The sequence below is a fragment of the Oncorhynchus clarkii genome, chromosome 26 (genome assembly GCF_045791955.1).
Source record: "Oncorhynchus clarkii lewisi isolate Uvic-CL-2024 chromosome 26, UVic_Ocla_1.0, whole genome shotgun sequence".
In the NCBI taxonomy this organism is placed as follows: domain Eukaryota; kingdom Metazoa; phylum Chordata; class Actinopteri; order Salmoniformes; family Salmonidae; genus Oncorhynchus; species Oncorhynchus clarkii.
The window spans coordinates 42,843,743-42,868,505 of NC_092172.1; the positions used below are offsets into that span (position 1 = coordinate 42,843,743).

Consider the following 24,763-nt stretch of genomic DNA (forward strand, 5'->3'; position numbering starts at 1 on the left):
CCGGTGTGAGAGGACAGGACATGAGAACCTAGCAGTCCGCTGTGAGAGGACAGGACATGAGAACCTAACAACAGTCCGCTGTGAGAGGACAGGACATGAGAACCTAGCAGTCCGCTGTGAGAGGACAGGACATGAGAACCTAACAACAGTCCGCTGTGAGAGGACAGGACATGAGAAGAATGCGACTGTGACAACATAATTCACATAACACGAAAGCAGACAGTAGGACATCCAGTGCATCTTGTCGGTTCCATGACGTGGGTCTAGCCGGTCTCTGGATGGCTGTTGCGGGCAGAGGCAGAGGCAGTTGTCCCTGCCGGTACAGAAGTGGGCAGCATGGCGGACGCACGCCGGTGCCGAGGCCTCTTGAGGTCGGCGCAGTTTACTTTCTGCGGCGGGCTGCTGCTCCCTTCTTGCTGCTGCAATGCGTCAACAGTGCAAACACACGTCAGGGGTCCTGTTCTGTTATGTAGGTAATGCCCTCTAGTGTCAAGCATTGGCTTTAAACAGCAGCCAATGACATAGTCCCATTGGTGAACCATAGTTATAATGTATGATTTATTTACATGTTTAGGATAACATACCACGTGTAAATTACAATATCCAAAATAGTAGGTGAGCCCAACATTAATTCTGAGGTCAGGAGGCACTATTTTTTACAACGTTATTACTCCCGTGAGAGTAAATCGTTTTTGAAAAGAAGCCTATCATACAAGGGGGGAAAAAAGTTGTGTTTGATTTGATTATTTGTTCAAAATGTTGGACTATCTTTAAGCTATCCCAGAAACAGTGTTGTGTTCAGTTTGCTATTGTAAAACACAGTAGATGTCGTGTTCAGTTTGTTATTGTAAAACACAGTAGATGTCGTGTTCAGTTTGCTATTGTAAAACCCAGTAGATGTCGTGTTCAGTTTGCTATTGTAAAACACAGTAGATATTGTGTTCAGTATACTATTGTAAAACACAGTAGATGTCATGTTCAGTATACTATTGTAAAACACAGTAGATATGTCATCCTTGAAGAATGAAATTTCTCCACACGTGACTCATCCACCCAGACTCAGACAGAAAGACTCATCCACCCAGACTCAGACAGAAAGACTCATCCACCCAGACTCAGACAGAAAGACTCATCCACCCAGACTCAGACAGAAAGACTCATCCACGCAGACTCAGACAGAAAGACTCATCCACCCAGATTCAGACAGAAAGACTCCTCCACCCAGACTCAGACAGAAAGACTCATCCACCCAGACTCAGACAGAAATATTCATCCACCCAGACTCAGACAGAAAGACTCATCCACCCAGACTCAGACAGAAAGACTCATCCACCCAGACTCAGACAGAAAGACTCATCCACCCAGACTCAGACAGAAAGACTCATCCACGCAGACTCAGTCAGAAAGACTCATCCACCCAGACTCAGACAGAAAGACTCATCCACCCAGACAGAAAGACTCATCCACCCAGACTCAGACAGAAAGACTCATCCACCCAGAGTCAGACAGAAACACTTGTCCACCCAGACTCAGACAGAAAGACTCATCCAGCCAGACTCAGACAGAAAGACTCATCCACGCAGACTCAGACAGAAAGACTCATCCACCCAGACTCAGACAGAAAGACTCATCCACCCAGACTCAGACAGAAAGACTCATCCACCCAGACTCAGACAGAAAGACTCATCCACACAGACTCAGACAGAAAGACTCATCCACCCAGACTCAGACAGAAAGACTCATCCACCCAGACTCAGACAGAAAGACTCATCCACCCAGACTCAGACAGAAAGACTCATCCACACATACTTAGACAGACAGATAGCAAAGAAATTAAGACAATAAATTATTGTGGGCTACAATGTTTGGTAGGCCAATGTTAAGAGCAATTTGTTCCCTTTTGATCAATCTTGAAGAATACTTGGACCAATTAAAGAGCAAGTGGTGAAATGTTAAACACTTCACGAGTACATCCAGTAGCTGGGGATGGTGTGGTTAAAGTACTTCCTGTTGACATATTATGGTGTTGAGACTCACTTCCTGTTGACATATTATAGCGTTGAGACTCACTTCCTGTTGACATATTATGGCGTTGAGACTCACTTCCTATTGACATATTATAGCGTTGAGACTCACTTCCTATTGACATATTATAGTGTTGAGGCTCACTTCCTATTGACATATTATGGCGTTGAGACTCACTTCCTATTGACATATTATAGCGTTGACCTCACTTCCTTTGCCTCTGAAGCAGCCCTTACAGTACATGGACAACAACACAGAGCCATACTGTATAGAACTAGGTTTCTGGTGTGGACTTTACAGTACTTCTCACTGTTGTATCACATGATGATGATCATTTGATGGAACGGGCGTAGAGACATGTTGTTTAAAAACCTCTCCTGTGGTACGGTCGAGACAAGTCACTCATTATTGGCTAGTCTTGTAAGGTGGATGGTGTTTCAGGGGTTCAGCAACGGAATTATTTTAATGTTTTTACTACGCACGACACTTCAGTGTTTTGCAATGGCCTACCATTTTTTGCAAAAACAAAATGTCCGCCTTGTAAACGTGTTCCAAGGACATTTTGTGTGCTTCTTAGTACAACAGTCATGCCTTAGGGTTGGAGAAGTGAGCCGTATAATGTTGACCAACATAACTCTTTGTCAAGCCCTCTTTATACGGGGCGGCAGGGTAGCCTAGTGGTTAGAGCGTTGGGCTAGTAACCGTTGCAAGTTGCAAGTTCAAATCCCCGAGCTGACCCTAAACAGGCAGTTAACCAGGCAGTTTAGGCCGTCATTGAAAATAAGAATTTGGTCTTAACTGACTTGCCGAGTTAAATAAAGGTAAAAAATAAATACCTCTGACCAGAATTAAAGTGTTATGACAATGCCTTTCATTATTAGGACATGCATCAGATCATCATACTGTCGCTGAGGAGTGAAGAGAGTGGGTTTTGGTCCCAAAATGGCACCCTATTCACTAAATAGTGCACTACTTTTTATCGGGAACCCTATGGGACCTGGTCAAAATTAGTGCACTATATTCGGAATAGGGTTCCAACAGGGAGGCAGACAATGACTGGGAGAGGAAGGAATTCTGAGGGAGTGGGAGGCAGTACTTACTGTTTCTGAAGCTCATCAATACGATTTCTGAGAGAGATGACCTGAAAAAACAACACATGAGCGTGTTTAAACCAATCAGAAGCAGCAGGGAGGTTGCCAGTGGGCGTTACATTTGACCCATGACCTCTGGGTCGTTAGCGACACCTTTAAAGAGACAGCAGCAGTCCTGTTGGAACGACCTGTTGGGATGAGGTGGGAAACCAAGACTACTCTCACCGACACACATACCCACTACAGCACTAGTGGACTAGTGTCTGGATCGGCACAGTCAATATCTTCACAAGGGTTTGTAGTTGATCTGATGTCATTAAAGCACAGGAGGGGAGGACGGCTCACACTAATACTGACCGAAAAGGAGCGAATGAAATGGCATCAAACACGTGTGTTTAATGAATTTGATTCCAATCCAACCATCCTACTCCAGCAATTACCACAATTTCCTCCCCAAATTAAAGTGTTGGACCAGTAACCGAAAGGTTGCAAGATCAAATCCCAGAGCTGACAAGGTAAAAATCTGTCGTTCTACCCCTGAACGAGGCAGTTAACCCACTGTTCCTAGGCCGTCATTGAAAATAAGAATTTGTTCTTAACTGACTTGCCGAGTTAAATAAAGGTAAAAAAAAAAAATGGCTCAAAACCCCTTTATCTCACCATCTGGTGAATCTACCTACCACTGATGTAACAGTAAGAAAACCCCTTTATCTCACCATCTGGTGAAACTACCTACCACTGATGTAACAGTAAGAAAACCCCTTTATCTCACCATCTGGTGAATCTACCTACCACTGATGTAACAGTAAGAAAACCCCTTTATCTCACCATCTGGTGAATCTACCTACCACTGATGTAACAGTAAGAAAACCCCTTTATCTCACCATCTGGTGAAACTACCTACCACTGATGTAACAGTAAGAAAACCCCTTTATCTCACCATCTGGTGAATCTACCTACCACTGATGTAACAGTAAGAAAACCCCTTTATCTCACCATCTGGTGAAACTACCTACCACTGATGTAACAGTAAGAAAACCCCTTTATCTCACCATCTGGTGAAACTACCTACCACTGATGTAACAGTAAGAAAACCCCTTTATCTCACCATCTGGTGAAACTACCTACCACTGATGTAACAGTAAGAAAACCCCTTTATCTCACCATCTGGTGAATCTACCTACCACTGATGTAACAGTAAGAAAACCCCTTTATCTCACCATCTGGTGAAACTACCTACCACTGATGTAACAGTAAGAAAACCCCTTTATCTCACCATCTGGTGAAAATACCTACCACTGATGTAACAGTAAGAAAACCCATTTATCTCACCATCTGGTGAAACTACCTACCACTGATGTAACAGTAAGAAAACCCCTTTATCTCACCATCTGGTGAAAATACCTACCACTGATGTAACAGTAAGAAAACCCATTTATCTCACCATCTGGTGAAACTACCTACCACTGATGTAACAGTAAGAAAACCCCTTTATCTCACCATCTGGTGAAACTACCTACCACTGATGTAACAGTAAGAAAACCCCTTTATCTCACCATCTGGTGAAAATACCTACCACTGATGTAACAGTAAGAAAACCCATTTCTCACCATCTGGTGAAACTACCTACCACTGATGTAACAGTAAGAAAACCCCTTTATCTCACCATCTGGTGAAACTACCTACCACTGATGTAACAGTAAGAAAACCCCTTTATCTCACCATCTGGTGAAACTACCTACCACTGATGTAACAGTAAGAAAACCCCTTTATCTCACCATCTGGTGAAAATACCTACCACTGATGTAACAGTAAGAAAACCCCTTTATCTCACCATCTGGTGAAAATACCTACCACTGATGTAACAGTAAGAAAACCCATTTATCTCACCATCTGGTGAAACTACCTACCACTGATGTAACAGTAAGAAAACCCCTTTATCTCACCATCTGGTGAAACTACCTACCACTGATGTAACAGTAAGAAAACCCCTTTATCTCACCATCTGGTGAAAATACCTACCACTGATGTAACAGTAAGAAAACCCATTTCTCACCATCTGGTGAAACTACCTACCACTGATGTAACAGTAAGAAAACCCCTTTATCTCACCATCTGGTGAAACTACCTACCACTGATGTAACAGTAAGAAAACCCCTTTATCTCACCATCTGGTGAATCTACCTACCACTGATGTAACAGTAAGAAAACCCCTTTATCTCACCATCTGGTGAATCTACCTACCACTGATGTAACAGTAAGAAAACCCCTTTATCTCACCATCTGGTGAATCTACCTACCACTGATGTAACAGTAAGAAAACCCCTTTGTCTCAACATCTGGTGAATCTACCTACCACTATTGTAACAGTAAGGGCTGGTTTACCAGACACAAATTAAGCCTAGTTCTGGTATAGAAATCCAGATCAATTGAGAATCTTCAGTTACAGGTGTCTGGGAAACTGACCCTAAATGTATAATTAGCCTCTGTGTGCACAAAGTTGATCATTGTAATAATAACACATTTTTTGCCTGAAACATGGTTTTCAGCATTGCCTTCTGTCTGAACGACAACTGGCAAGTCCTTCCTTACAGAATGAGAGAAAACGCTTACCCTCTGATTATGAATCAGTAGTCAATCAAATACATAAGAGCACAATAGCACAGGTTTTTACCAAAACAGGGGCGGGAACGGCACTGCAAAAGTAAATTGACCCTGAACCACTTAGACTATAATTGTTCTAAGTATTATGACAATAACAAAGCGTACTCCACTCGGTGTGGAAGAACTTGACTGGCCTGCACAGAGCCCTGACCTCAACCCCATCGAACACCTTTGGGGATGAATTGGAACGATGACTGCGGGCCAGGCCTAATCGCCCAACATCAGTGCCCGACCTCACTAATGCTCTTGTGACTGAATGTAAGCAAGTCCCCGCAGCAATGTTCCAACATCTAGTGGAAAGCCTTCCCAGGAGAGTGGAGGCTGTTATAGCAGCAATGTTCCAACATCTAGAGGAAAGCCTTCCCAGGAGAGTGGAGGCTGTTATAGCAGCAATGTTCCAACATCTAGTGGAAAGCCTTCCCAGGAGAGTGGAGGCTGTTATAGCAGCAATGTTCCAACATCTAGTGGAAAGCCTTCCCAGAAGAGTGGAGGCTGTTATAGCAGCAATGTTCCAACATCTAGTGGAAAGCCTTCCCAGAAGAGTGGAGGCTGTTATAGCAGCAATGTTCCAACATTTAGTGGAAAGCCTTCCCAGAAGAGCGGAGGCTGATATAGCATCAAAGGGTGGGGACCAACTCCATATTAATGCCCATGATTTTGGAATGAGATGTTCGACGAGCAGGTGTCCACATACTTTTGACCACGTAGTGTATGTATCTACTACAGATTGCCCCTTCAAATTATGTGGAGAGAAAAAAAAATCGATAATATATATATACTTTTTTATTGTATTAAAAAAATACTTAATTGAAAAGTGAATTGACTCCAACCCTAATGTATAATAATGGTCATTTTGCATAGTATCTCTATGGAAGAAGCACACAAAAAAATTTAAATGTAAAATAATCACTCACCTCATACTTCTGCCTCTTGAGTTTCTCAATGTGTTCATACTTCTCAGACTCCAGTAGGTGCATCCACTCCCATAGATCCTTGGCCTTGTCCCTGCAAAGGACAACACATTCAGGAGGTTGGCTCAAAAAACTGCACATTTCTGTGATCTGAAAATGACCACAGCGAAAGGAAGTATTCTCATAGTCTAGAGATGTCTACAAGGAATGTTCTAGTTCCTCTACAACTATGTTAAAGGGCTCAGGTTCAGGACTCTGCCTATTTTTGACTAACACAGAAACAAACATATCCACGCTCCCACCGAGACGAACATCTTACTTTAGCTTGTCCTCGTTCAGATGGTCGATGTTGAGAGGTTTACGTCGCTCCGCCAGGATCTTCTTCTTCTTCTCTCTCTCAGTCTGCTTCTTACCTCCTCTCTTAGTGTCGGCCTGGGGAGGTGACAGAGCAACGGCAACAGGTTCAGAGACACACACACACATAGGGAATATAGCCTGGCTGCCCATCCACATCACTCAGGCCCAACGCCACGGCCGCTAATGTTTCTTCTGGATCTCTTTGAGTAAGCGAACACATTCTGACCCGTTCTGATTGGTCCCAGAAACCGATGGGTTGGGACAGAGCTGGCCTACACGGATAAATGAATCGCGTCATGTTTGACGTCAGCACAAACGACTTCTAGGATGGCAAGTTCAGACAGGTGAATGGGGCGATCGATAGAACAACGTAATTAAATTCAGGATGAGTCGTCAGGCAATGGGAAATAAGGGTGGGGCCATTTCAGATTTCATCTAGGTCTGTGCTACAGGTTCAGAGCTACAGCTCATAATGACAAACCATCTGTAACTTCAATCATGTGACGTCTCTCTCTCATTATCTTCCAATCCTGTTACGTTGTTATGTGATGCGTGTCATTTCATGGAAACAACTAGGACTGAAGCATCCACTAATTAAACCTTAAAACGTGTTTCCAGAAGAGCAGATTGGCTGTGATGAAGATAGGTCTATGTTTTCCAAAGAAATACACTCTATATGTAGGGAACGAGGTAGTACACTCTATATGTAGGGAACAAGGTAGTGCACTCCCGAATGGCGCAGTGGTCTAAGGCCCCAGTGTCCTCCGGGATATGGTTTGGCCTGGGTGGGCCATCATTGTAAATAAGAATTTGCTCTTAATTAACTGACTTGTCTAGTGAAATCAAATAAAAAGTAGGAAACGAGGAGCATTTTGAGAGGCCCTGGATTTGTGTTTAGCGTGGTGTGTGTGGAGGTCACCTGACCTTCTGCAGTGAGCTGCTATAGCTGGAGCCCATGTTGGTCAGAGCTGACTTCTTCTTGGCGTCATCATCAGCCTTTCTCCTTTGATCCATCTCCTCCTTCTTCAGCCTCTCCTCCTGTACAAGCAACCACAACACCCACGTTAAGCAACCACAACACCCACGTTAAGTAACCACAACACCCACGTTAAGTAACAACAACACCCACGTTAAGTAACCACAACACCCACAACACCCACGTTAAGTAACCACAACACCCACATTAAGCAACCACAACACCCACGTTAAGCAAGCACAACACCCACGTTAAGCAAGCACAACACCCACAACACTCACGTTAAGCAACCACAACACCCACGTTAAGCAACCACAACACCCACGTTAAGTAACCACAACAGTCACATTAAGCAACCACAACACCCACGTTAAGCAACCACAACACCCACGTTAAGCAACCACAACACCCACGTTAAGCAACCACAACACCCACGTTAAGTAACCACAACACCCACGTTAAGCAACCACAACACCCACGTTAAGCAACCACAACACCCATGTTAAGCAACCACAACACCCATATTAAGCAACCACAACACCCATATTAAGCAACCACAACACCCATATTAAGCAACCACAACACCCACATTAAGTAACCACAACACCCACGTTAAGTAACCACAACACCCACGTTAAGCAACCACAACACCCATATTAAGCAACCACAACACCCACGTTAAGCAACCACAACACCAACAACACCCATGTTAAGCAACCACAACACCCACGTTAAGCAACCACAACACCCACGTTAAGCAACCACAACACCCATATTAAGCAACCACAACACCCACGTTAAGCAACCACAACACCCACGTTAAGCAACCACAACACCAACAACACCCACGTTAAGCAACCACAACACCCACGTTAAGCAACCACAACACCCACGTTAAGCAACCACAACACCCATATTAAGCAACCACAACACCCACGTTAAGCAACCACAATACCCAAGTTAAGCAACCACAACACCCATATTAAGCAACCACAACACCCACGTTAAGCAACCACATGTTGGTTTAAAAAAAAAAAAAAAAACTTAAAGTACATGTTGAATTCATGTGTTTGCCTGCAGAGTTTAGGCTATACAGACCTCACGTCTGGCCTGGCGTTCCTTGTCCTTCTCAGTGCGTACCCTCTGGATCTCAGCCCTCTCTGACCTTCGTTTCTCCTGAGAGGAATAGAACCACAGACACAGTTGTTCACCGGTCTGCCAGCAGAAGACATGGCTTACTGTAGCCGTGTTACTTGGGCTGAGAGATAGGTTGTTAGGCCACCAGAACACATGGTTTACTGTAGCCTTGTTACTTGGGCTAAGAGATAGGTTGTTAGGCCACCAGAACACATGGTTTACTGTAGCCTTGTTACTTGGGGTAAGATATAGGTTGTTTACAGGTCTACCACCAGAACACATGGTTTACTGTAGCCTTGTTACTTGGGCTAAAGGATTGGAATTAAGTTCTAGAAGTTCTTCAAGACAGAAGCCCAAAATTCCCAGAAGGTCAACGTCGACCTATGTATCAGTTTGGGCTCCATTCCGTAAGTCAAGCATAGTTTCTACTCCTGAATTTATACCTGGTTCTACCAGGGTTAATGTCAATTCCATTTCAATTCCAGTCAATTCAGAATGTTAACCAAATTACAACTCCAATTCCAAATGTTCCTAATTGAAAAGAATAGAAGAAGAATTGTAGTTGTAATTGCAGAGTACTTCCTGAATGGTCTGCAATTTAAATGGATTTGACTCCCAAACCCTGGTATGTACACCTGTATTTACAGCTGTAAAGGCGAGGTAATAACAGCTCACAATTCTGGACTTGAGGGCGATAAGCTCCTCCTCCTCCTTCTTCCTGTTCTCAAAATGGACGTCGATCAGCCCCTGCAGCTCAATCAGGTCTTTGTTCTGACGCTTCTTATGGAGGTCCTGTTAAAACAACAAAAGTTAGAGAGAGATGACCTCAAGTGTTGTATCACTGTACCAGACCTAAACGGTTGCTTTCTTTTGGCCAAGGATGTTTTAGTTCAGGAAACAGGATTTAGGATAAAAGATTTATAGTGTACTTACGTCAAAGTCCACCTTCTCGCCATCAGGGACCTTAGGGACTCTATGGAATGTCAAAATATGCCACGTAAGTTATATCTAATGTTTTTAGGACAAGGCAGCAAAATTCACCTGGTTCTGGCGCTGCCACTGTTGGTTCTGTCCTTATAAAACATTTAGCATACAAGCTACAGGGTTACAAACATGTGGAAGCCAGGGTTCTGGACTTCCGGTTAAAATTCAGTTTCTGTTCAGTCAATTCACCAAGTAATCTGAAATTGTAGCGAATTCCAATTCCTTCAATTCCTCCTTCACTTGTTTTTTTTCCTTCCAATTAGGACAATTGTAATTGTAATTTCAGTTTACTTCCTGAATGGATTGACTTGATCCCAACCCTGATGAACACACACACACACCGCTTGAATTGGTTGGTTTGACATGAATGTTGGATAGAAGTTCTACTCACTTGAACTTGGGCTTCTCCTCTGTTCGGTAAGAACATCGTAAACGTGGGGGAAGAATATATTACAGTGTTAGAGATATCACATAACCAGTGACAAAGATCTCAAGCAACAGACCCCAAAAATGGAGGTTCGGTTAATCAAGGGGACATATCCGTGTGGACACACTTCGTGTTACATCTCTGGGCCGCAGTTTCAGGCTACTTTTATTCACTTAGAAAAAAATAATAACTCATTCATATTATAATAGGAAAAGTAAACCGTTTTGTAGGTTTTACTTTCAATTTCACAATGTTAATTTGGTATGTGTTAGTGAAAAAAAAGCTGTTAACATGTATAATAACAGATATGTACAGTGTAGGTGCTTGTAAAGGATGAGTAGGACAAGAGTAATACTTTACTATTCACTATGTAGGATCTCTATGCTATTTATGACTTCCTTCCTCCTTTCTTCCTCTTCATTAGAACTACTTCATTGTCAGAATTAGACTCTTTCTACATTCCATTCTCCTTTCTTCTTCATTAGAACTACTTCATTGTCAGAATTAGACTCGTTCTACATTCCATTCTCCTTTCTTCTTCATTAGAACTACTTCATTGTCAGAATTAGACTCTTTCTACATTCCATTCTCCTTTCTTCTTCATTAGAACTACTTCATTGTCAGAATTAGACTCTTTCTACATTCCATTCTCCTTTCTTCTTCATTAGAACTACTTCATTGTCAGAATTAGACTCGTTCTACATTCCATTCTCCTTTCTTCTTCATTAGAACTACTTCATTGACAGAATTAGACTCTTTCTACATTCCATTCTCCTTTCTCCTCTTCATTAGAACTACTTCATTGTCAGAATTAGACTCGTTCTACATTCCATTCTCCTTTCCTCTTCATTAGAACTACTTCATTGTCAGAATTAGACTCTTTCTACATTCCATTCTCCTTTCTTCTTCATTAGAACTACTTCATTGTCAGAATTAGACTCGTTCTACATTCCATTCTCCTTTCTTCTTCATTAGAACTACTTCATTGTCAGAATTAGACTCGTTCTACATTCCATTCTCCTTTCTTCTTCATTAGAACTACTTCATTGTCAGAATTAGACTCTTTCTACATTCCATTCTCCTTTCCTTCTTCTTCATTAGAACTACTTCATTGTCAGAATTAGACTCGTTCTACATTCCATTCTCCTTTCCTTCTTCTTCATTAGAACTACTTCATTGTCAGAATTAGACTCTTTCTACATTCCATTCTCCTTTCTTCCTCTTCATTAGAACTACTTCATTGTCAGAATTAGACTCTTTCTACATTCCATTCTCCTTTCCTTCTTCTTCATTAGAACTACTTCATTGTCAGAATTATACTCGTTCTACATTCCATTCTCCTTTCTTCCTCTTCATTAGAACTACTTCATTGTCAGAATTAGACTCTTTCTACATTCCATTCTCCTTTCCTTCTTCTTCATTAGAACTACTTCATTGTCAGAATTAGACTCTTTCTACATTCCATTCTCCTTTCTTCTTCATTAGAACTACTTCATTGTCAGAATTAGACTCTTTCTACATTCCATTCTCCTTTCCTCTTCATTAGAACTACTTCATTGTCAGAATTAGACTCTTTCTACAATCCAAGACTGAATTCTGTACTTGGATGATACATGTTAATTCTATTCCAAAAGTCAAGTTGGTGACAGAAATATTCATTAAAATCAGAAATTACAATGAATTGTCAATAAGTACCGAAAACATCGTTGCCATTGTGATTAGATTTTGGCTTGACGTTCACACTCAAAACAGGTAGAAACCACAAGCAAAGCAACAGCAACACTCTAGCAGTCAGAGAAATACAAAGTACCATCTTGTTCTCCTTCCTCGACTGGTTTGGCAGAATGTCATGCAGGAAGAGAAGCAGACAGAGCAGACATGAACATAGGAGTCACTGCAGCATTTCATATTCCGTCACCCTTTCTCACGCTGTCACAACAGGTCTGTTCGCTGTCATTTCTCATATAGGCCACTCAGGCCGTAGTTTCGCGTGACAGACTATTCACGTGAGATTTGGTTCTTGGTTCCCGAGATTACTCAGGCCTTTAACTTTCATTAATTTGTTGCGAATATAGGGGAAAGATATTTAGCAGGAGACTACATTTGGGCAGTGTTTTGCTACTGGAGCACGTGGACTCATGGACAGGGTCTCTTTCTCCAGTCTTGCGATAGCGTAAACCTCCTGAACTGGGAGAGGAGACTGACACAGTGCAGTCTGTCCAATCAGAGGTACACATACAACTTTAAGAACTTGAATACACATACCTTCCTCTTCATAGGCCTCTGCATGCAGCAAACATCCAAAGCAAGAGCAGAATAGATATCATGATTAGTGATATATACTGTACATAAGCTCAGGACAAGCTGTTGGTGCCTGCCAGGGTTGCAAAGTTCCCGGAGAGTTCCAGAAATCTTCCAATGGGATTTCTGAAGAAGAAAACTGGAAATTCCCAATAAGTTCCCAGAAGTTTACAACCCTGGTGCCTGCTAGCGCATTCAGTACACATTCAGTTGACTAGGCACAGCTCTGCAGAACATTCACTCAACCCAAATTGAGGTGTTTATGACCAGTGTAATACACCATACATTACAGTAAATGTGGCCAGAAGTACACTTCAAGAAAACAGGTAAATATGAATATGAACTATAAGAATAAATAATTGATATGTAGTATTATATTAAATGACACCCCAATGTGAGAGATAAACAAGTTGTTAATTAACGGTCATTAAACTTTCTGCACCGTTCCTGTAATCAGTCCTTTATAGGTTAATAAAATAAGCTATTCAGACAAGATCTCAAACGGGGCAAAGAAAGCTCCTTTTATATGAGGCAACGTCATCCTTCATCCGTGCCGTTACGGTAATGAAACACAGGTATAGCGAGGTTGAAGGAATGAGGGACCGCCTTCCTCAACATCATCTCTGTAATGGTGAAATTAGGACCATTGAGGAAGAGTAGCAGAGGTGGGCATGGATGAAAAAAAGACCTTAATCCACATAAAGTCATCAGGTTATTTTGGAGCAGGATTTAAATATAATAATCAGGTTATTTTGGAGCAGGATTTAAATATGTTAATCCGGTTATTTTGGAGCAGGATTTAAATATGTTAATCAGGTTATTTTGGAGCAGGATTTAAATATGTTAATCAGGTCATTTTGGAGCAGGATTTAAATATGTTAATCAGGTTATTTTGGAGCAGGATTTAAATATGTTAATCAGGTTATTTTGGAGCAGGATTTAAATATGTTAATCCGGTTATTTTGGAGCAGGATTTAAATAGAATAATCAGGTTATTTTGGAGCAGGATTTAAATATGTTAATCAGGTTATTTTGGAGCAGGATTTAAATATGTTAATCAGGTTATTTTGGAGCAGGATTTAAATATGTTAATCAGGTTATTTTGGAGCAGGATTTAAATATGTTAATCAGGTTATTTTGGAGCAGGATTTAAATATGTTAATCAGGTTATTTTGGAGCAGGATTCAAATATGTTAATCAGGTTATTTTGGAGCAGGATTTAAATATGTTAATCAGGTTATTTTGGAGCAGGATTTAAATATGTTAATCAGGTTATTTTGGAGCAGGATTTAAATATGTTAATCAGGTTATTTTGGAGCAGGATTTAAATATGTTAATCAGGTTATTTTGGAGCAGGATTAAATATAATAATCAGGTTATTTTGGAGCAGGATTTAAATAGAATAATCAGGTTATTTTGGAGCAGGATTTAAATATGTTAATCAGGTTATTTCGGAGCAGGATTTAAATATAATAATCAGGTTATTTTGGAGCAGGATTAAAATATAATAATCAGGTTATTTTGGAGCAGGATTAAAATATAATAATCAGGTTATTTTGGAGCAGGATTAAAAGGTAATAATCCCGTTACAGTGGAGCAGGATTAAATATAATAATCAGGTTATTTTGGAGCAGGATTAAAATATAATAACCAGGTTATTTTGGAGCAGAATTGAAATATATTAATCAGGTTATTTTGGAGCAGGATTAAAATATAATGATCAGGTTATTTTGGAGCAGGATTAAAATATAATAATCAGGTTATTTTGGAGCAGGATTAAAATATAATAATCAGGTTATTTTGGAGCAGGATTAAAATATAATAATCAGGTTATTTTGGAGTAGGATTAAAATATAATAATCAGGTTATTTTGGAGTAGGATTAAAATATAATAATCAGGTTATTTTGGAGCAGGATTAAAATACAATAATCAGGTTATTTTGGAGTAGGATTAAAATATAATAATCAGGTTATTTTGGAGCAGGATTTAAATATGTTAATCAGGTTATTTTGGAGCAGGATTTAAATATGTTAATCAGGTTATTTTGGAGCAGGATTTAATATAATAATCCGGTTATTTTGGAGTAGGATTAAAATATAATAATCAGGTACTTATGATGGAAGCTTCCTTTCTTCCATTGAGCATTTTCATCCATTTGCCATATTCAAAACATTTCTAGAAAGCAACCTCCAGGTTCTAATACATTCCCATCATATACAGAAAGTTTAGAGCACTACAAAATCAGGGGCTCATTATCTTTTCTCCAGTTGCATTCTGGGAGAAGCAGCTCCCGATGAGGTGTTATAGTAAGAATTGAAGATAGCAGTCGTTGGTTTAGCTTTAGTTTCTAGCACCCTTACTAGTTTAGTAAATATTCCCAGGTAGGGCTATAGTATGTATTCATCCACAAGCCCAATGCATCTGCAGCATCTAACACCACATTCCTCATTAACCCCTACCTCCTGTCTAGGCACATCCAATACCACATTCATAATTAACCCCTAGCTCCTACCACCTGTCTAGGCACATCTAACACCACATTCCTCATTAACCCCTAGCTCCTACCACCTGTCTAGGCACATCTAACACCACATTCATCATTAACCCCTAGCTCCTACCACCTGTCTAGGCACATCTCAGATCTCATCCTCATTAACCCCTAGCTCCTACCACCATCTAGGCACATATCAGATCTCATCCTCATTAACCCCTAGCTGCTACCACTGTCTAGGCATGTTTCAGATCTCATCCTCAAAACCTCTAGCTCCTACCACCATCTAGGCACATTTCAGATCTCATCCTCATGAACCCCTAGCTCCTACCACCGTCTAGGCACATATCAGATCTCATCCTCATGAACCCCTAGCTCCTACCACCGTCTAGGCACATATCAGATCTCATCCTCATTAACCCCTAGCTGCTACCACTTTCTAGGCACGTTTCAGATCTCATCCTCAAAACCTCTAGCTCCTACCACCATCTAGGCACATCTCAGATCTCATCCTCATTAACCCCTAGCTCATACCACTGTCTAGGCACATCTCAGATCTCCAAGTGCAGAGGGGCTAGGGGCTAGGGCCTAGGGCCTAGGGGTGGATTTGGGATTGATCATGATCGGTGATATTAAAGAAGCAGTTTGAGAGGAAGCAGCTGAAGCCATTCAGTGAGGCAGAGGCGTGCTTGAGAAAGTACATGAACGTGTACTGTAGCTGTAACTAATACTCATACTAGACTATGGGTATACAGTACCAATATGCATACCGCACTATGGATACACAGTACTAATACACATAGTATACTATGGATATACAGTACTGATACACATAGTATACTATGGATATACAGTACTAATATACAGTAGATAGTATACTATGGGTATACAGTACCAATATGCATACCGCACTATGGATACACAGTACTAATACACATAGTATACTATGGATATACAGTACTGATACACATAGTATACTATGGATATACAGTACTAATATACAGTAGATAGTATACTATGGGTATACAGTACCAATATGCATACCGCACTATGGATACACAGTACTAATACACATAGTATACTATGCATATACAGTACTAATATACAGTACATAGTAGACTATGCACATACAGTACTAATATACAGTACATAGTATACTATGGATATACAGTACTAATATACAGTACATAGTATACTATGGATATACAGTACGATAGAAGTATGCTTTCTTCATAGAGGGCAGTTATGAAGAGGAGGCACCTCCAGTAGCTCAACAGTTAACATTAGTGCCTCAGGGGTTTGAGGTGGAGACAGGGGGGGGGGGGGGGGGGGGACACACACACTATCAGGAGGGACTATATACTATATTAGTAGGTCTCATCTATGTCTACCTGGGGGACAGGTGTGGTTGCACGAGGGAAGGATGAATGAATAAGCTACGCCACATACCTTCCTCCTCTACAACCTCAGGCTCAGGCTCAGGCTCGGGTTCTGCCTCCTCCTCTACCTCCTCTTCCTCTACCTCCTCCTCTGGGGCTGCCTCGGGGGCTACCTCTACTTCTACTACCTCTTCTTGGGACACGCAGCAGAGCACACAGCATGCAGCGGGAAACCAGGGGGAGGAAGGGTTTCGGAGAGAGGTTAGATATTTGTTTATGAACGCGTATAAGGAGGAGAGAGAGAGAATCTGGTTAGGGTTGTAGGATGAAATTAGATTACTTCAGTTTTAAGAAGGAGGGATGAGAGAAGAGAGGAGAGGACAGTACTGTCCTGCTGGGGTGTGTGCAGCGAGCAGTGATGCTGAGAAGAACAGAAAGAGAGGAATGAGAGAAGAGAGGAAAGAGGGATGGAAAAAGATGGGTAGATGGCATTAATAAGATGAAGTGAAATGATACGTTATGAATGATTGATGGTTTTCTGCATACCGGAGATACCTGATTTTGAAAACGTGTCACATGACCAAAAAAAAAATGTGGAATTCCTTATCGCCCAATCACATTTTTCATTCTTTTTTAAGTTTTCTAAAATCACTAAAAAGTCACTAAGTTAAAACAGTCACCCTTTAAGAAGTGTTTGACAAGCCGTTTGATAAATCAAACGTGATTAAGCACAGATAAAACAAACGTAATGATGATAAATGATAAGCAAGCAGGGATTTTGTGAGATTGTTATTTTTTCTTTTTACAAACGCTTGATCAACAATGACAGACTTTATTATCTAGGGAATTCAGTTGATCACCGGACAAACAAAGCAATAAGTATTTCCATTCCACCTGACGAACTGGTACACGAAGCTCACACACAGGGAAGGCTGTACGGGTATCACTATGTGTGGCTGCATACTGTAATGTCATTGTGGTTGCTAAGTTACAACAGAGAAGCAAAGCGCACCACTGAAGGTCTGAGTCCATGTTAAATCTTTGCTTCGTTGTGGGAAAACAGACATGAATCAAATCAAATCAAATTGTATTGGTCACATACACATGGTTAGCAGATGTTATTGGTCACATACACATGGTTAGCAGATGTTATTGGTCACATACACATGGTTAGTATATGTTATTGGTCACATACACATGGTTAGCAGATGTTATTGGTCACATACACATGGTTAGCAGATGTTATTGGTCACATACACATGGTTAGCAGATGTTATTGGTCACATACACATGGTTAGCAGATGTTATTGGTCACATACACATGGTTAGTAGATGTTATTGGTCACATACACATGGTTAGCAGATGTTATTGGTCACATACACATGGTTAGCAGATGTTATTGGTCACATACACATGGTTAGCAGATGTTATTGGTCACATACACATGGTTAGCAGATGTTATTGGTCACATACACATGGTTAGCAGATGTTATTGGTCACATACACATGGTTAGCAGATGTTATTGGTCACATACACATGGTTAGTAGATGTTATTGGTCACATACACATGGTTAGCAGATGTTATTGGTCACATACACATGGTTAGCAGATGTTATTGGTCACATACACATGGTTAGTAGATATTATTGGTCACATACACATGGTTAGTAGATATTATTGGTCACATACACATGGTTAGCAGATGTTATTGGTCACATACACATGGTTAGCAGATGTTATTGGTCACATACACATGGTTAGCAGATGTTAATGCGAGTGCAGCAAAATGATTGTGCTTCTAGTTCCGACAGCGCAGTAATATCTAACAAGTCATCTAAAAATGTCACAACAACTACCTAATACACACAAATCTAAAGGGGTGAATGACATATATACAGATAAATATACATATAAATGTATATGTGGAAGAGTGACGGCTGTGCGGCACAGGCAAGATGCAATAGATGGTATAAAATACAGTATATACATATGAGATGAGTAACGTTGTGTGAATCTGACTTCATACAAAGCTAGCTTTCCAGTGCAGTTAAGATGTTTATGAGCTTCACATTACAGACATTTGAAGGGAAGCAAAAGCGGTTGTTAATTAGTCATAAAATATCACACAAATAATCTATTAAAAAGACTTGCAAAGCAGGCATTGTCAAACACATTTCAGATTAAAGGTAAGAGTCGACAAATTAGTAAGAGTGGAAACGCCATGGAAACCGAATTGTCTGTTGTTGTTGTTGTTGTTTTTTTTTTTTACCTTCCTCGTCTTCAGTTTCCGCAAAAGAAATATGGTGAAACAAAAAACACATGTCATTTCTCAGATCATAAATTGGTCCAATCCTTGACCTGAGACATTGCTCTATAGGAGACATTTCTCAGATCATAAATTGGTCCAATCCTTGACCTGAGACATGGCTCTATAGGAGACATTTCTTAGTTCATAAATTGGTCCAATCCTTGACCTGAGACATTGCTCTATAGGAGACATTTCTCAGATCATAAATTGGTCCAATCCTTGACCTGAGACATGGCTCTATAGGAGACATTTCTTAGTTCATAAATTGGTCCAATCCTTGACCTGAGACATGGCTCTATAGGAGACATTTCTTAGTTCATAAATTGGTCCAATCCTTGACCTGAGACATGGCTCTATAGGAGACATTTCTCAGATCATAAATTGGTCCAATCCTTGACCTGAGACATTGCTCTATAGGAGACATTTCTCAGATCATAAATTGGTCCAATCCTTGACCTGAGACATGACTCTATAGGAGACATTTCTTAGTTCATACATTGGTCCAATCCTTGACCTGAGACATTGCTCTATAGGAGACATTTCTTAGTTCATAAATTGGTCCAATCCTTGACCTGAGACATGGCTCTATAGGAGACATTTCTTAGTTCATAAATTGGTCCAATCCTTGACCTGAGACATTGCTCTGTAGGAGACATTTCTTAGTTCATAAATTGGTCCAATCCTTGACTTGAGACATGGCTCTATAGGAGTCTATAGCCTTGTCCCAGGTCAAGTCAGAATCATGCTGATCATACATACTATATAATATACTCCATGACTGCATAAATTACACACTATTTGTGACTTTGACAAAAAACATTTATTCAAACCCATGCGTATATAATTTGCATTCTCTAAATTATAGCACATCTTCACTTGAAGGCTCATCTAGGGCTGTATCCAGTCTAGGAGGACAGGACAGTATACCATCATCTAGGGCTGTATCCTGTCTAGGAGGACAGTATACCATCTACTAGGGCTGTATCCAGTCTAGGAGGACAGGACAGTATACCATCATCTAGGGCTGTATCCTGTCTAGGAGGACAGGACAGTATCCTAACATCTAGGGTTGTGTCCTGTCTAGGAGGACTATATTCCATCATCTAGGGCTGTGTCCTGTCTAGGAGGACTGTATTCCATCATCTAGGGCTGTGTCCTGTCTAGGAGGACTGTAATCCCATCATCTAGGGCTGTGTCCTGTCTAGGAGGACTGTATTCCATCATCTAGGGCTGTATCCTGTCTAGGAGGACAGAACAGTATACCATCATCTAGGGCTGTATCCAGTCTAGGAGGACAGTATACCATCTACTAGGGCTGGGTCCAGTCTAGGAAGACAGTATACCATCACCTAGGGCTGTGTCCAGTCTAGGAGGACAGAACAGTATACCATCATCTAGGGCTGTGTCCAGTCTAGGAGGACAGGACAGTATACCATCTACTAGGGCTGTGTCCAGTCCAGGAGGACAGTATACCATCATCTAGGGCTCGGTCCAGTCTAGGAGGACAGTATACCATCATCTAGGGCTGTGTCCAGTCTAGGAGGACTGTATACCATCTACTAGGGCTGTGTCCTGTCTAGGAGGACAGGACAGTATACCATCTACTAGGGCTGTGTCCTGTCTAGGAGGACAGTATACCATCATCTAGGGCTGTGTCCAGTCTAGGAGGACAGTATACCATCATCTAGGGCTGGGTCCAGTCTAGGAGGACAGTATACCATCATCTAGGGCTGTATCCTGTCTAGGAGGACAGTATACCATCATCTAGGGCTGTGTCCAGTCTAGGAGGACAGTATACCATCATCTAGGGCTGGGTCCAGTCTAGGAGGACAGTATACCATCATCTAGGGCTGTGTCCAGTCTAGGAGGACAGTATACCATCATCTAGGGCTGGGTCCAGTCTAGGAGGACAGTATACCATCATCTAGGGCTGGGTCCAGTCTAGGAGGACAGTATACCATCATCTAGGGCTGTATCCTGTCTAGGAGGACAGTATACCATCATCTAGGGCTGTGTCCAGTCTAGGAGGACAGTATACCATCATCTAGGGCTGGGTCCAGTCTAGGAGGACAGTATACCATCATCTAGGGCTGGGTCCAGTCTAGGAGGACAGTATACCATCATCTAGGGCTGTATCCAGTCTAGGAGGACAGTATACCATCTAGGGCTGTATCCAGTCTAGGAGGACAGTATACCATCATCTAGGGCTGGGTCCAGTCTAGGAGGACAGTATACCATCATCTAGGGCTGTATCCTGTCTAGGAGGACAGTATACCATCATCCTGGGCTGTGTCCAGTCTAGGAGGACAGTATACCATCATCTAGGGCTGGGTCCAGTCTAGGAGGACAGTATACCATCATCTAGGGCTGTGTCCAGTCTAGGAGGACAGTATACCATCATCTAGGGCTGGGTCCAGTCTAGGAGGACAGTATACCATCATCTAGGGCTGGGTCCAGTCTAGGAGGACAGGACAGTATACCATCATCTAGGGTTGTATCCTGTCTAGGAGGACAGTACACCATCATCTAGGGCTGTATCCAGTCTAGGAGGACAGGACAGTATACCATCATCTAGGGTTGTATCCTGTCTAGGAGGACAGTATACCATCATCTAGGGCTGTGTCCAGTCTAGGAGGACAGTATACCATCATCTAGGGCTGGGTCCAGTCTAGGAGGACAGTATACCATCATCTAGGGCTGTGTCCAGTCTAGGAGGACAGTATACCATCATCTAGGTCTGTGTCCAGTCTAGGAGGACAGTATACCATCATCTAGGGCTGGGTCCAGTCTAGGAGGACAGTATACCATCATCTAGGGCTGTGTCCAGTCTAGGAGGACAGTATACCATCATCTAGGGCTGGGTCCTGTCTAGGAGGACAGTATACCATCATCTAGGGCTGTATCCAGTCTAGGAGGACAGTATACCATCATCTAGGGCTGGGTCCTGTCTAGGAGGACAGTATACCATCATCTAGGGCTGGGTCCAGTCTAGGAGGACAGTATACCATCATCTAGGGCTGTATCCAGTCTAGGAGGACAGTATACCATCATCTAGGGCTGGGTCCTGTCTAGGAGGACAGTATACCATCATCTAGGGGTGTGTCCTGTCTAGGAGGACAGTATACCATCATCTAGGGCTGGGTCCAGTCTAGGAGGACAGTATACCATCATCTAGGGCTGGGTCCAGTCTAGGAGGACAGTATACCATCATCTAGGGCTGGGTCCAGTCTAGGAGGACAGTATACCATCTACTAGGGCTGTGTCCTGTCTAGGAGGACAGTATACCATCATCTAGGGCTGGGTCTAGTCTAGGAGGACAGTATACCATCATCTAGGGCTGGGTCCAGTCTAGGAGGACAGTATACCATCATCTAGGGCTGGGTCCAGTCTAGGAGGACAGTATACCATCATCTAGGGCTGGGTCCAGTCTAGGAGGACAGTATACCATCATCTAGGGCTGGGTCCAGTCTAGGAGGACAGTATACCATCATCTAGGGCTGGGTCCAGTCTAGGAGGACAGTATACCATCATCTAGGGCTGGGTCCAGTCTAGGAGGACAGTATACCATCATCTAGGGCTGGGTCCAGTCTAGGAGGACAGTATACCATCATCTAGGGCTGGGTCCAGTCTAGGAGGACAGTATACCATCATCTAGGGCTGGGTCCAGTCTAGGAGGACAGTATACCATCATCTAGGGCTGGGTCCAGTCTAGGAGGACAGTATACCATCATCTAGGGCTGGGTCCAGTCTAGGAGGACAGAATACCATCATCTAGGGCTGGGTCCAGTCTAGGAGGACAGTATACCATCATCTAGGGCTGGGTCCAGTCTAGGAGGACAGTATACCATCATCTAGGGCTGGGTCCAGTCTAGGAGGACAGTATACCATCATCTAGGGTTGTATCCAGTCTAGGAGGACAGTATACCATCATCTAGGGCTGGGTGCAGTCTAGTAGGACAGTATACCATCATCTAGGGCTGGGTCCAGTCTAGGAGGACAGTATACCATCATCTAGAGCTGGGTCCAGTCTAGGAGGACAGTATACCATCATCTAGGGCTGGGTCCAGTCTAGGAGGACAGTATACCATCATCTAGGGCTGGGTCCAGTCTAGGAGGACAGTATACCATCATCTAGGGCTGGGTCCAGTCTAGGAGGACAGTATACCATCATCTAGGGCTGGGTCCAGTCTAGGAGGACAGTATACCATCATCTAGGGCCGGGTCCAGTCTAGGAGGACAGTATACCATCATCTAGGGCTGGGTCCAGTCTAGGAGGACAGTATACCATCATCTAGGGCTGGGTCCTGTCTAGGAGGACGGAATACCATCATCTAGGGCTGGGTCCTGTCTAGGAGGACAGTATACCATCATCTAGGGCTGGGTCCAGTCTAGGAGGACAGTATACCATCATCTAGGGCTGTATCCAGTCTAGGAGGACAGTATACCATCATCTAGGGCTGTGTCCAGTCTAGGAGGACGGTATACCATCATCTAGGGCTGTATCCAGTCTAGGAGGACGGTATACCATCATCTAGGGTTGGGTCCAGTCTAGGAGGACGGTATACCATCATCTAGGGCTGGGTCCAGTCTAGGAGGACAGTATACCATCATCTAGGGCTGGGTCCAGTCTAGGAGGATGGAATACCATCATCTAGGGCTGGGTCCAGTCTAGGAGGACGGAATACCATCATCTAGGGCTGGGTCCTGTCTAGGAGGACAGTATACCATCATCTAGGGCTGTGTCCAGTCTAGGAGGACGGAATACAGTACCTGATTTTGACATACTGTCAGGATTAATGACAAAATGGCAAAAGATGATTGTCTTACTTCCTCAGGTAAAAGACAATTGCCAGAATTAATGGGCCTGTATTGCGGACCCCATTGCCTGACAATATGTACCTGAAACTCAAATCTAATGATATAGTCTTTGATGTTAACATTATCTTTCACTGAGTGAAGCCAAACCTGCACAGAAATAGACAGACTTCAACCCTTTTAGGAGGTTAGAAGAAACATTTAATTATTATCACCACTGCTGATACACAGTGTAAAAGAGTTCAGGCTTAACAACAGTATCTTTACATGATTATAAAGTAAACACAGAGTTGAGGACAGACGGGTTGAGAATGGACACCATCTGTCTGTTCTTCGGGAACCCAGTTGGGGGAGACACAGCTCTAAGAATAGAGGAAGCTGTTGTACAGAAGGCCTCAACTCCACCTTGTTTAATGACATGTGGAGATACGTATCACTGATCATTAAAGTAAGAGTAGATTCTTTCAAAGTAATATTGTTAATTTTTCCACTTACCCTCGATCTGATCACTGAAAAATAACAACAGTATACAGTTAACATCAATCGGCTCATTTAACTTAGAGTTATCAGTCCAACTGCTCTCTTCAGTAATAGAAAATCGCCATTCCTACCTGCATTAACTAAAACTTTAATGTCACCACCGATAAACCTCATGTCTATCCTGTTTCACTCCAACTGCAATGATTTACTAACATCGATACTCAGTGGTCAGGTTGTAAATGTCTCAGTCCCACTGACAGCACCAAAACGTAATACATTTAGTTCGTTGTAAACTATTTGGTAGCTAATGAGCCTAACAAGGAAATGAAATCCTCAATCATAAAATAAATGAAACTAAATTAAAATGAAAGGAATAAAATGAATGATAAAATGGGAATACTTACACTTCCTCAG

At 42.2% G+C, this 24,763-nt stretch overlaps 1 protein-coding gene across 1 annotated transcript; it reads right to left on the bottom strand.

The window, feature by feature from the left end:
* On the bottom strand, window positions 1-24,523 carry LOC139384624 (troponin T, fast skeletal muscle isoforms-like). The gene is made up of 14 exons (XM_071129442.1): window positions 24,519-24,523; window positions 24,365-24,378; window positions 16,815-16,937; window positions 12,838-12,855; window positions 12,383-12,403; window positions 10,537-10,555; window positions 10,095-10,134; window positions 9,837-9,953; window positions 9,123-9,200; window positions 7,973-8,086; window positions 7,011-7,123; window positions 6,695-6,785; window positions 3,126-3,166; window positions 1-419 (listed from the first exon to the last, which is right to left on the bottom strand). The coding sequence occupies exons 1-14, from the start codon at window positions 24,521-24,523 to the stop codon at window positions 383-385; spliced, it is 831 nt and encodes a 276-aa protein (XP_070985543.1). The 3' UTR covers window positions 1-382.
* Between the last annotated feature and the right edge of the window lie 240 nt (window positions 24,524-24,763).

Coding starts and splice junctions, on each gene's coding strand:
- LOC139384624 (XM_071129442.1), bottom strand. Junction 9,201..9,836: donor TCGCCCTCAAGTCCAGAATT/GTGAGCTGTTAT, acceptor TATTCCTCTCAG/GAGAAACGAAGGTCAGAGAG. Junction 8,087..9,122: donor AACGCCAGGCCAGACGTGAG/GTCTGTATAGCC, acceptor TTGCTTGTACAG/GAGGAGAGGCTGAAGAAGGA.